The sequence below is a fragment of the Onychostruthus taczanowskii genome, unplaced genomic scaffold (assembly GCF_017590055.1).
Source record: "Onychostruthus taczanowskii isolate IOZ18803 unplaced genomic scaffold, ASM1759005v1 scaffold157, whole genome shotgun sequence".
Lineage (NCBI taxonomy): Eukaryota > Metazoa > Chordata > Aves > Passeriformes > Passeridae > Onychostruthus > Onychostruthus taczanowskii.
Window position 1 is genome coordinate 630613 of NW_024498762.1, and position 12775 is coordinate 643387.

The 12775-nt window shown below is 46.5% G+C and overlaps 1 protein-coding gene across 1 annotated transcript in view; it reads right to left on the reverse strand.

Annotated features, from left to right (window-relative positions):
- Positions 1-12775, reverse strand: part of LOC121333106 (peroxidasin homolog) — a 48392-nt gene that overhangs the window by 19269 nt on the left and 16348 nt on the right. The window contains exons 3-8 of the mRNA XM_041399169.1: positions 8900-8971; positions 8585-8656; positions 6143-6214; positions 4579-4650; positions 2873-3042; positions 686-803 (exon numbers count right to left, since the gene is read on the reverse strand). Coding sequence (XP_041255103.1) covers positions 686-803; positions 2873-3042; positions 4579-4650; positions 6143-6214; positions 8585-8656; positions 8900-8971 — 576 coding nt within the window. The remainder of the gene's footprint in view (positions 1-685; positions 804-2872; positions 3043-4578; positions 4651-6142; positions 6215-8584; positions 8657-8899; positions 8972-12775) is intronic.

The following is a 12775-nucleotide window of genomic DNA, read 5'->3' on the forward strand; positions in this document are numbered from 1 at the left end:
ATAAACTTTTGCTCTGGGCTGAAACTCTGCATGGTGGGGGGTTTGCTGAAGAAGCACACATTGATAATTTTTTATTAATAACCGAGCCCTGCTCAGGCTTCACCAGACAAGAAGCTCATAAAGCAGCAAGGCAGCTTCACTTCCACAGTGGGCACAGAATATTTTATTGTGCAGCATTTCCCAGAACACTTTGGCATTTAGCACATAACCTATACATGAATTTGCAAATTCTGTCCTTCAGTGGAGCACAGCAATTTTTCCCTTTGGAAAGAAACCTCATACCTAGCACGATCAGCCTTTAGTGAGAAGCATTTCAGCAGTTAACAAATGGCAAGCATGGTGGCTGAGAGCAACATGAAACCCTAATTTTATTTTTTTCCTGATCAAAAGACAACTGCTTTCAGCCTGCAGAGTATGTTTATAGGAAAGTTATAAGCTCTTGGAATCCATTACAAACACAGATGAAATATTTCAAATGCAGATGAAAACACCACTTGGATTACGTGGTCACCAGAGAATGCTGTTGAAAGGAAGGTAAATATAACCCATGAAATAACCATTTCTTTTTTCTTATTTTTAATTTTTTTAATGTTGTGTGAAACAACTTTTGTAATTACAGGCAGGCACTGAAGAGCTCAGTGCTTGAAAACCTTTGCCACCCCAGGGCTCCTTGCATGTGACTTACTTGTTGTGCAGCCAAATGATGGCAGGCTTTGGGTTTCCTTCTGCCCTGCAGGTGAAATAAACTGTGTTTCCCAGGAGCACGTCGACGTCGTGGGGCTCTGAGGTTATTCGAGGCCTCTCTGCAAAACACCATTTGAACACAACCCATTCCAAAGCAGCACATAAGCCACCTGCAGCCCAGCTGGGGTATGGTGGGGCACACAATCCCCCATCCTGCAATGCCCCAGGAAACAGGCACAGCCCCAGGCACAGCAGCATCCACTCAGAGCCACCCCAAAACTCACTAACACCTGGAAATCATGAAGGAATAGCATCATCCACCTGTAAAGGCCTTGGGGAATTGCTGCTGTTCCTATCCCCAGTAGTTGGGCAGTGGATCAGTTCCCACAGACCTGACTGTACAGGGATTTATTAAAGAGCTGGTCCCTGTCTCCCCCAAAGAAGCAAAGAAGTCAGTAGCATCCTCACTTGGGTTGTTTTTCTGCCCTTGGCAGCCTGCAGCTTTCTGCTCCACCTGAACACAGAGCCAGCTCCCTGCAAACCACACCACTTCCTTCCCAACAGGATTTCATTCATTATGGCCTAATTCATCATCCTGTCCCTATCCAGCCAAGCCTTTCACTGTGTTCTTCACTTTGAATGTACTCAAGCACCAAGCAAGTTAAACATTGAAAGGATGTGCTAAAATAGGGAGGAATTTATGAAGCCCTGGAGTGCTTGAGCTTGATTCAAAAAGCTTACCCATTTCACAATCTGCATGTTCATCAGTAATCCAGTAAAACCAGCTGGGCTATTCCTAAAATTGAGAGCCTGTCACCTCCTCCAATGGAAGGTCAGTGTCCTCACTCCTCAGACCACAAATTAATGGCTCAGAAAAAATCCTCATAGGCAAACCCAGCACAGCTCAAACCCAGCACAGCTCAAACCCAGCACAGCCCAAACCCAGCACAGCCCCACAGTACAAAACACTGACCCAGGGCAGATTTGCCCCTGTGGCTCACAGCTGCTCAAAGCCATGGGTTAATGGTACCAGCAGCTTTCAGACTGACTCGAATATCAGCCACCTGCATGGGTAGAGCTCTGTGCTGAACTCTGTATCATTTGTCTTCCCAGCTGGCACACCACCAGGGTGAAAGCCAAATGCCAGCAAAATCTTCCCACCAGGTGCTGTGGTAATTTGACAGACACCCCACTGTGTTTCCATGCCTAAACCAGAACAAATTTGCACTAACAGCTGTACTGTGGCACTGGAAGTGTGCTGGGGACAGCTTGCTGTGTGGCACAGCCACTCCATGTGTCCCCAGCTGCTTTCCCTAGATCCTTCCTATCCCCCCTCCCTTGAGGTCACAGACCTGTTTGTGCCAACTCAACTCTTTCTATGTCTGTGCCCTAAATTAATCTGTGAAATGGTCAACATTTTTTTTAAACAAAATATTGAAATCATAAGAGAAAAGCTGAATTCAATGGAGAGCTCTTCAAAATCCAGCTGAGCTCACACATTTGGCTCACAGCAGGGCCATGCACAGCTGGACTGGCATATCCAGGGGGGATGCTAACAGCCCGCCCATGTGGGTGGGAATTTCTCAAACTGACTCTACCAGCAGCAAAGCACCATGGAACTACAGCCAATGTTTGTGCCAACCTCCACTTAAAAATCAGAGTTTTGTCTTTTTCTATATGAAATAACTAATTTTAACATTTTTTTCAGAACAAAACCTAATTTAAAATTCTAAATTTAAAGCATCACAGCCTAAAAAAAGCCATCAGTTGCACCACAGTCAAACACAGCATTCAGCTCCATATCTACGATGCTCTCCCTCAGGTTTCCAGATGTGTTTCCTGCCACTGCAGCTCTCCCAGTGTTCCCCTTCTGTTCAGCCTGATGTGGGGTATTTCCTCTGGTTCCTGGTTTAGCCACTGGTGCAGCAGATCCTTTACCAGCCCTACTCTGTGAAAAAACCCAAGACAACACCGGCCAGCCAATACAGAGCTGCCTCCAACACCTCTGGGAATATCAGCTTCCTCCTGCAGCCCCACCGGGATTTTCCCATTTCAGCAGTGAAGGAGGGAGAAATCAGGATGCCAGCAGAGGGAAGAGGGAGGAAAAGGGCTGGAGGAAGCAATTCCCAGCCCAAAGCCCAGCTCCAGGCGCTGAGGATGGCCGATGGAGGGCTGTGAGCTCGCTCACCACAGTTGAACTCGCGGGCGGTCAGCGTGGCGATGGAGCGGCCGTGCAGGTCCCGCGGAGCCTCGCAGGTGGCAGCGCTCTGGATGCTGCCCTGCTCTGCGTGCTGCTTCAGCAGCTCTGCCAGCCACAGCAGGTCACAGTCACACAACAGCGAGTTGGAGTCCAGCCGCCTGCAACAGCCAGCAAAAGGCAGCTGAGTGCCCAGGCTGCAGTGCTGCCTCCTTCCCCAGGGGAGACAGAGTGAAGGGTCACCTGGGTGCTTTGCCCTGCATTTGATTATATCCCAGTGAAAATCTGAGATATCTCATTGGTTAGCTAGGATGCCTGACCAATTAGAAAGATTTAACTGAAAAACTAATATCAACCATTCCAGTTTCAAATAGAAATGACTCAGTTAAACTGGATTGTGCAGTTTTGGGCTACTTGAGACACTGAAATGTTGTGTTTTACCCTGGGATGGAGGTTTCAACCTTTACTGAATTCTGTAAGAACTGCCTCTGTTACAGCTTTTCTCTTTTAGCTCCAAAAAACCCTCCCCCTTTATTTATGTGTGGATGGGATCAGACCCTTCCTGTAACCAGCTGTGAGGGGTTGCAGCATTTCTGCACCACTGCAAGAACTTTTACTACAGCAACACAAGCCTGAACCAGAGCAAATGGAGCTCCAGTGACCTCCCAGTGCCCCCAGCCTCTTCCCTGCACTGACCTCATTCCTACAAGCAGTGCTATCCATGAGGATAAAGGAGGACTACAGGGGATTAGTTTGTGCCTCCTTCCCCACTGACAGTTTTACAGTTGGTGGGTGTGGGCCATTGTCATGGTTTTCAAAACCAGCACAGCCATTCAAAAATAAAAAAAAAAAAATCCTAAACAAACAAACAAGCAAAAAAGGAAGAAAAATCTAACACTTTCAGGGTCACATATTTGAGAATGTGAGAATTCACACAGGGCCATGACCGAGTATTTTATAGACATCCCATCTTTTTCTCTGGCACCTACAGACAGCATTTCACAAGATATTCCCTGTTAAAGAGAAGTGAAGCATTTTACCTGCTTGCAGAAATCACTGAGGGCAGCAGTGAGAAATACATTACTTTATTGTGCTTGAAAATCATGGCAGAACACCAAAATTCTTTACCTTTTCCATTTTTTTTCCTCCCAAACACATCATAGCACTTATTTCCAGAGATCATAAAACCAAAGCAAGAAAGAAGTGAGCTTAAGAGAAGACAGGTTATGTGGGAATGGCACCCTTGGGAATTCCTGCATGGAAAGGGAATCATGCCCCTTGGCACTCCTCTGACTAATTTCAATCTAGAAAACAAGCCTTTTCTTTTATGACTATGATTTTTCTAACCATGGTAGATACTGATCTACAGACATATCCAAGGTCGTATCCATGACCTGGACTTTCTACATTTTTCAAGGATGTTTTATGGGTTCAAACCCTTGTGAAGACTTTCCAGGAACGTTCATTCCTGTGGCATTATTAAGCTGTAAGCTGATTATAATTAGACACTAGCATAAAGAAACTTCTAACTGCTTAAATAAGCTTTCATGTCCAATGAAAACTGTTTTATAAACTTAGCAGTGGCCTTAGAAGTGCAACAACTAAAAGCTTTGCCAACCAGGCACATTCTTCCTCAGGTCCTGCCCATCTGATTGAAGATAAACAAGTCCTCTTTGCAGGCAATATTTTCTACTTACAGCCGTTTGAGGGATTCCAGTTGAGAGAATGTCCCGGGATGAATCCTGGAAATCTTGTTGTTGTGCAAGAATCTGCAGTGGGAGAAGCCATGCCAAAACATTATTCAGTATTTGCACTGTGAGGATGATGACACCCCAGGTCACAACTCAATTTAAATGCAAAGGCCACTCATCAAAATGGAGCTCAGTGTTTAAATTCCATGTTTGTTTCCATGAGCTGGAGGGATTTCATCCCTTGGTGGGTGTGACGTAATTTGCCAAAGCCGAGAGCGGGTGTGGGCTGGAAACGGTGACTCAGGATGGGATGGAACAGGTTTGAACTGGACCCTTCCAGTTTCTCTGCACAGGGAGGAGAAAGGGCACAAAATCCCCTCAGATTGGACCCACCCTGGGTCAGCTCCAGTTTAGAAGGGACCTTTTCCTTCCCCTGTGCAGATGACATGACAATTCTACAAGTGCAGCCATTGGTGTTAGACAACTCCTGCCTTAGACTCCATGTAGTTATTAGCCCAATTCCATGAGCAAATCTAATTCAGACAACAGCCACCTCAACTGAGCTTATCTCTGAACAAAACTGAGGCAAATTCTCACTTCCAGAGTCTTAGTACACACATAAAACTCTCCAGTTGTTAGGGAGAAACCCTGACTGCACTAAAATGCACAATATTAGTGGGGACCAAGAAGGGATCATTAACTCCCCATTCCTATGATGATGGGGGAATTCACTTGTGTTGGTTACATCTAAAACTCATAAGAGACCATTGATAAAAGAGATGAAGCCAGTTTAGTACATGGTGGAACAGGAGAGAACACAAAAGCAGCACAGCTCGAGTGCAAATGTCTGCACACACACGTGTGCACCAGAGTCCAGCCTGGTTGCCCAGCTTGGAGGGTGAAAAACCTTCCTTTAAAATTTAAATCCAGAATTTTTGTTGGATCCAATACAGTGACTGAGATCAGCCATGTACTGATCCAGGTCTGAATTTTCCTAAGGGTGTGGGATCCCACAATTTTATTTCTTTGGCATGTATGGATATAAGGCACATTTCCACACAGCCCAGGAAAGTCTGCTGGTTTCTCCATGGAGTGGGAACCACACATGGACTGTTTGCTAGTGGCTCCATTACTGCTAGAAGCAATCCTGGGGAAGAGGAGACTCCATTTCCTCACTGCTTTCAAAAAGGATGTGTGTTTTTCTTGTTAGACTTTCTTCTGACTTTATCCCTTTTCCACCCCCCTTTTTTAGCTCACTCTGCCCAACAGTGACTAACGTTGCTGACCTTATGCTCAGAGTAAAATTTCACTTGGCTTGACCAGCTGTAGGACTTTCTGCAGATTTACTCCTATTTAGATGGAAATCTGAACAAAACATAAAATGGGAAATTCCCTTCACATCCTCAGTCACCCTCCCCCTCGGCAATTATGTAAAATCTCTTTCTTTAAAGAAGTTTATTTTTGCATTTTGGAGACCACACTCCATGCTACCAAAACTGCTACACTAAATAAAGGGGTTTTCCCCCCTCCTCACCCTCTTAGTCCCAAAAAATATCCCATCTTTACTCACAGCCTTTCAAGTTTAGGCAGGTCACTAAAAGTCTCCAGCTCCAGACTTTCCAGGTTGTTGAAATGCAGGTACCTGTGACACAGAAATTACACACAGATTGAATTTAAGAGACAGAAACTCTTCCCAGATCAATGCACCAGTGTCCCCCAGGATGTCACCACACCACTCATCTCAGGGCAGTCTGGAGAAGCCAGAATCCATGTTTGTGCCCCCAGTTACCACATGCAAACACAGTAGCCAACATGGCTTTTCTGCTAATACAGACTAATATTTTTATTTCCTCTAAAATCCAAAGTGTGGCCTGCCACTCCAGAGGCCAAGGGGACCTCCTGCCTGCCCCAGATCACCCCTTGCCATCAAGAAAAGAAATGTGGTGTTTGCAGAGCAGCTCACCACAATACCTGAGCCTCCCCGTTGCCATGAGCTGTGACATTCACCAGCACAACTGACACATTCCTGACCTTCAGATGGATTTTTTACAGTCCCCAAATTTCCTAAACTGTTCCCCTTTATTTTACACAGGCATAAATTTCACAGCAGACACAGATTAATCACAGATCCACAAATACTCATTCTGCTATTGTAGCTGACTGCATTGAGAAATAATTGCCTAAGCCTCCACATGGCTGCTTGATTTGTAATGGAAGGATTCATGATAAATGGTCCAGTATCAGAGAGGGTGACTCAGATTCTGCACTGGAGGGTCACAGTGGGGAAGACAGGGACGTGCTCTAATCACTCTCAGATGCCTGCTGAGATTGCTCTGGACCTTGAGGAAAGCATCTGATCCTGTCCATCACTCGGGTTATTCTTTTTCTTGAAAAGCTGGCTGGTGGGGACAGGAGAACGGGGTAGGATTTGAGCAAAGCTGTTTCTTCTGGAGTTAAGCCTGCCTGGGATTGAAAACAGATGGGACTTTCAGCGGGTTGTTTGTTGGTTTTGTGGGTTTGTTGGTTTTGTTTTTTTCTTTTATTCGTGACATCAAGTCTGGAAGGCTCACTGCTGAAATATCCCTGTGGGCAGCATCAGCTCTCTGAGCTCAGCTTAGAGCCAATTTCAGCTTCCTAAATTTTCTCCCAGGCATCCTTGCTGAGTTGGCTGATGAAAAACCACATTGTACACATGCTTGGTGGCACACCTATTGTTAGGATTGCCTGAAACTTCCAATTATGCTCTGTCCTCTTGTGCTGTCAACCTGGAGAACAAGCTGGATCCTATTCCTTTTACAGCAAAGTTCTTGGTTTCATTCCAGCCCTATAAATTCTGTGGCTGGGAACAATTCAGGAATTAGACCAGTTTCACCTTTGGTCCCTGCTCTCCAGTGATACAAGTAATTCCTGTATAACTTCAATTATTTAGGAAGAATAAATCATTAGGAAGGAATTGTTCCCTGTGAGGGTCGAGGGGCCCTGGCACAGGGTGCCCAGAGAAGCTGTGGCTGCCCCAGCCCTGGAAGTTTCCAAGGGATTGGATGGGGCTGGGAGCAACCTGGGATGGTGGAAGGTGTCCCTGCCCATGGCAGGGTGTGAGATGAAATGAGCTCTAAGATCTCTTCCAAGCCAAACCATTCCATGTGTCTGTGATTCCAATATCCAAGCTCACACTCTCTCCACCAGTCCCAAGTAAGAAAAATCCAGTCCCAGTTTAGGAAGGCACTTCAGAAGAGTCAGACCTCAGTCTGCCCATCTCACCTCAAGAGCGGTGCACTAAGAGCCAAAAAACAAACTTCTTTGAATAAACAGCAGAGCTTTGCCCTACACAGAAGGGTAGCAAATGGGGACTGTTGGAGTGATGGACTCCAGCTGCCAGGAAAACACACGAGGCTCCCTCCAGCCCAGATTCAGCACAGAGTGCCACGCAGCTCGAGGGAAGGTCATGGCTGTGATTGTTTGGATCCATCATCTTCCCCCACTGCAATTTCCAGATGCTTTGCAGCACGGGAGCACCACCATCCTGGTAGCTCCCAGGAATACTTGGCTGCCCCAGCTCCCAGCTTGCACTTCATCCTTTCATTCCCAGCAGAGCTTTGGATGAGAAACTCAACCATCACCCTCAATTCAAGTAAAGGACCAGATCTGACTCTCTGCTCGAGGAATCCCCAGACACAAACCCAGCAGAGCCTTCTGCTCCCAGCCCTCCTGCAGACCCCTCTCTCCTCCCTCATAAGGTCCTTGGAAATAAAGGCCATCAGAAGCACAGCTGGGTTCTTCCTATGCTCCAGAGGTTTGGGGCAGGAGAAAACACATGGAACACCAGCAGGAAGAGACCTCAGCACTAACTAACCAAAACCAACACTCAGAACAGCTGTTTCCAAATGAACCCAGTGTAGTCTGGCAAATCTGGATGAGAAAAGAGCAGAAGCTTCATCCTGCCCCTCACGAAGTGCCTGCTGCTCCCCAAGCCTGGCAGCACAGCATGCAAACAAGGCTCATCTGTACTTACAGCTGCTCCAGGGAACGGAGCCCATGGAAGGCATGCTGCTGGATGCTCTGGATTTCATTTTTGTAAAGGTAGCTTTCAAAAGGAGAGAAAGGAAACAGCATTAGGGGAACTGATCAGCAGTTGTGTTCTAAAAAGTCACAGGAAACAGCAATGACCCTCAACCCAAAGCAGAACTTGCTACCTGGATTTGAGGGCAAAGTTTAATACCTCTGACACTCAGCTCCAAACACAGACAGTGCATCCTTGACTGGCAAATATTAAAAGTGGGTTGCTAGATTTTGAAGAGGTCAAGAAATTACTGAGCCACCAACTCACAGGTATTTCAGGTTCTCCAGATCTTCAAAGGATCTTCTCACGATTTGTTTTATCTGGTTATTGTTCAGCAGCCTGTTCAAATCAAGAAAGAAAAACACAGCTGATGAATTCAGCACATGTGAGATTTGTGGCATTTCTGTTCTTGCATGCCCACTGAAAAATTCTGAGTCCAAGTGTCACAGAATTTAGGATTTAATGGGGTTAGAAAGTCAAAGTTTGAGTCCTCACACCAGCCAAGGCAGTGAGAAGGTTTCTCACCCAGAGGGGCCAAGTACTTCCAATATTGCAGTGTTCAAAGTATTTTCCTTACCTTTTGCCAGTTTTCATCCCAAAGTGACAATTTTGTCCAGGAATGGAATGAGGGGATGGGAGACAGACAGAAAGAAGCAGTGGGGAGTAAGATATTAAATCATTGCTGCCACTCTTGTACAACCATGATGGGTTTTGGAGGTGCCTGGTTATGTTCAACAAGTGAGCAAGGGCGTGCAGAGCCAGTTTTCAGAATTACAAATGCAGTTTAAAACAGTTCCCAGTGGAGTTATAGGAGCCATGAAATGCTAATAGCTTTGCTCTAATCACTTTGTAACTGATACCCGCAAATGAGAAAGAAATAAATTCAACTTTGACTTCTGAGGCTGCTCAGAAACAACCTCTTTCGATCTCAGGAGCTTTGTGCCAGATTTTAATCCAAAACCTCTGGGCCACGTGGCACTGGAAAGCCGTGTGACACTTGTGTGTGCAGTTGCCATGGCTGTGTGTGCAACTGCTGGCCAGTGCCAGTGACCAGAAACAGCCCAACCCTGCAAGAGCCACGCTGTGCAGCCGTGTAACCACAGAGCTGAGCCCTGCCGAGCTCTGCTGCAGCCCCTGCCAAGCCCAACACAGAGAAAACCCAATAAATCACTTATAAATAGCTCCCTAATACACGGAGTTGAGCTGCTCCTCGTGGCTGCCCGGCTGCACTCCCGCGGGTCTCTGGCCGTGGGTCCCACTGATGTTCAGGTCTGGCACAGCTCAGAGCTGCTGGAGCTGAATAGCCCAGAGCAAGGATTTCACCAGCCACCACTAATTTTTAAAATTCCTAAATGGAGGTTTGGGCAGAGAAGGAGTCTGTGGCTCTGTACTGCAAATATTTCTTTTTCAGGTGTTGTAGGAAAACCAGCAATTCCCTCTGCAAGCAGCCAGACCTTACTACATTGGGTCACATTAAATACATGTACTGGATGTGCATTTTACAAGTTGATTTCTGCCATAGCTCTGCTCCTCAGGAAGGATCTGCCACGAGTGAGAAGACAGTTCAGCACTTTCCCTGTAGCAAAACCCAATATCTTCTGCCCCACTTTTCTGGGCAAAAAATAGCAGCCAGCCTCTGTCATTACAAGCCAAGGTCTTTTCCTGGCCAAAACCAGTTTGTGCAGGTAAAGGATGGAGAGAAAAGACAAAGAGATGGGGAGAAAGGGTAAAAAAACTTGTGGGAAAAGAAGATGAAGGTGAAATCAAACACCTTAGGGATGACAGAAGAGATAAAAGATTTCAGAAGCACACACACGTGATGGCAGCTTCACAAGTTCTCTCCAGGCAGACGAGCCACACCAGCTTTCCACCAGCTTTTTCTCAGGTGGAGAATTACACTGAGAGTCAGAATAACTATGTGAGAAACACAAGAGCAAACAACTTTGTAAGTCAGGCAATGAGGGGTTGAGAAAAACCTCATTACCCTGGATTTGACCATCCTCCCTGGATTAGCTGCCCTGACACCATGGGTGTGGGTGCCACTGCCAGGCTGCACATCCCAGGGCTGGGCACAGGCAGCCTGAAGAGGTTAAGGCAGAGAAGGCTGGAAAGCTCCTGCCCAGCTGGAAGCAATGGCTCCACACACAGAGCTGAGGTCAAACAGCCCGGGCTCACTCTTAAGGATGCAAAAATGATGTCAAGTCCTTGGAACATACGATTCTGCTTTGACAGCCAGCTATGCTGAGTGGAAATACAGTCCCTGAGCATCAACCCAAAAGTTTATTTGATGACTGAACACCCAAGGGCTGGAAATGACTGCCTGAGGGCAGTGTGGGACAGGGCTTTTGTCTATTTGCCCACAGGACAGAGACAACCCAGGCACCAGCCGTGCTTCCCTCCCTGCCCCATCAGCTTTCTGCCCCATCAGCTTTCATCTCTGGCCCCAGCAGGACAGGGCAGCTCCTTCTCTGAGCCCTGGCCCCACTACTGAGAACACAGTGGGCTGACAGCACCGGCATCATTCCCATGGATGTGAGCACCTGGCATTGGCCATTTGCCTCCCAGGGGACAGGTGACAATGACCAGGTGAGCAGGGTCACACCAACAGCCTGAGCAGCCCCATGCAGCAGCAGGATTGGAGCCCTTTGCTGATTGTTGTCTTTAATGCTCAGAGTTCAGACCAGGACTGATCTCCACTGGGATTTCAAATTCCATTATGTTGTCTGGCTGAGTTTTGGGGCTATTTAAAAGCATTATCCCAGTCTGTTTTGTTGTCTTGGCTATTTTGTACAGTTCAAGGGAGTGTAATCACTGACCCAGCCAAATAAGATGAATCCTGGAAGTTGAGATGGCAAGCAGCACACAGGGCTCTTATCTCATCGTCTGATACTTAAAAATTTGTTCATTGCCTGATTTAAGAATAAAAAGTGCATGGAAGAAGCCATCTCTGCTTCCTGTCTCAGGATTCCCCGTTGTAATGGAAGGATAAGTCCTGGAAAAGACTCGAAAGTGAGATAATGATGAAGTCCATAATAGCCCACTTATTCCAAAATGCTGCTTTCAGAGAAAACCACGGACAAGGCAGCACAGCTGGCTCCTAGAAAGAGTTGGGGTGGCTCCTGCACAGCTGTCTGCTCCTTTGCTCCTGTGCAATTCACCCAGGCAGAGAAGTGTGTAAAATCCTGGCATGGCCTGGCTATTGGTCCCAGCTGCCATCCACAGCAAAAATGCCCAAATTCCCTCAGAGAGCTAAAAGCTGGGAGCCCAGACCTGCTGGGAATAAATGCTCTGGCAGACAGAGGCTGGGAAGATCATTATCTCTCTCATTATCTTAACCACACCCTGTAGCAAAACAGGCTAAATTAAAAGTATCAGAAGCACGTTTCCTGGCAATAGGATGGGGCACTGCCCTTCATGCCCCATGAACTGGACTCCACATGACTAGGAGAACTCAATCACACAGGTTTTATTCCTTTATTCCTGCCAAACTCTTCTGGGATGTTTGAGATATACAAGCACCATGAGATCTGGCCCAGATTCACCAAGAGAACATTTTACATTCAGTTTCCTCTAGGTTTTATGTGCTGACTGCCTTTCCCCTTCCCCACCCTCTCTCTAGGTTGCCAGGCACAGGCTTATGTTCCATTAAATGAGTGGTTTTCTGTTTCAAAGAATGTATTAAATGATGTGACAGGACAGAATTCAGACTCAAACCATGTTCTCTTTCCTCTTTTCATTTGACAATCCACATGCTACAGTCATTGTGACAAAACAGCAATTTTTTTCCTCACACCATTAATAGAAATCGTCACGTAGTGTACTTAGAGGGGGAGAAAAATTGGGTTTTTTATTCAACCACACGTTCCCCCTTGTTGACAGAATGATCTGGAATAGTTATTTCCCATATTTAAGGGAGAAACTTTTATTCTGAGATCCGAGCAGGCTCTGACATCCCCCTGTTGCTGGCAGGAACACATTCTCTCAGGAGTTATAGAGAGTAAAAGACAGAAGCTCCACATTGCTGCTCTGTTCACTCTGAGACTCTTCACCAGCAGCACCTAAAGCAGAGCTGTAGGGATCACCGGAATTGTTTTGCTCTCACCTGAGCAGAAAGAGAAATAAGATGTGAGCAGTGACAGGGCA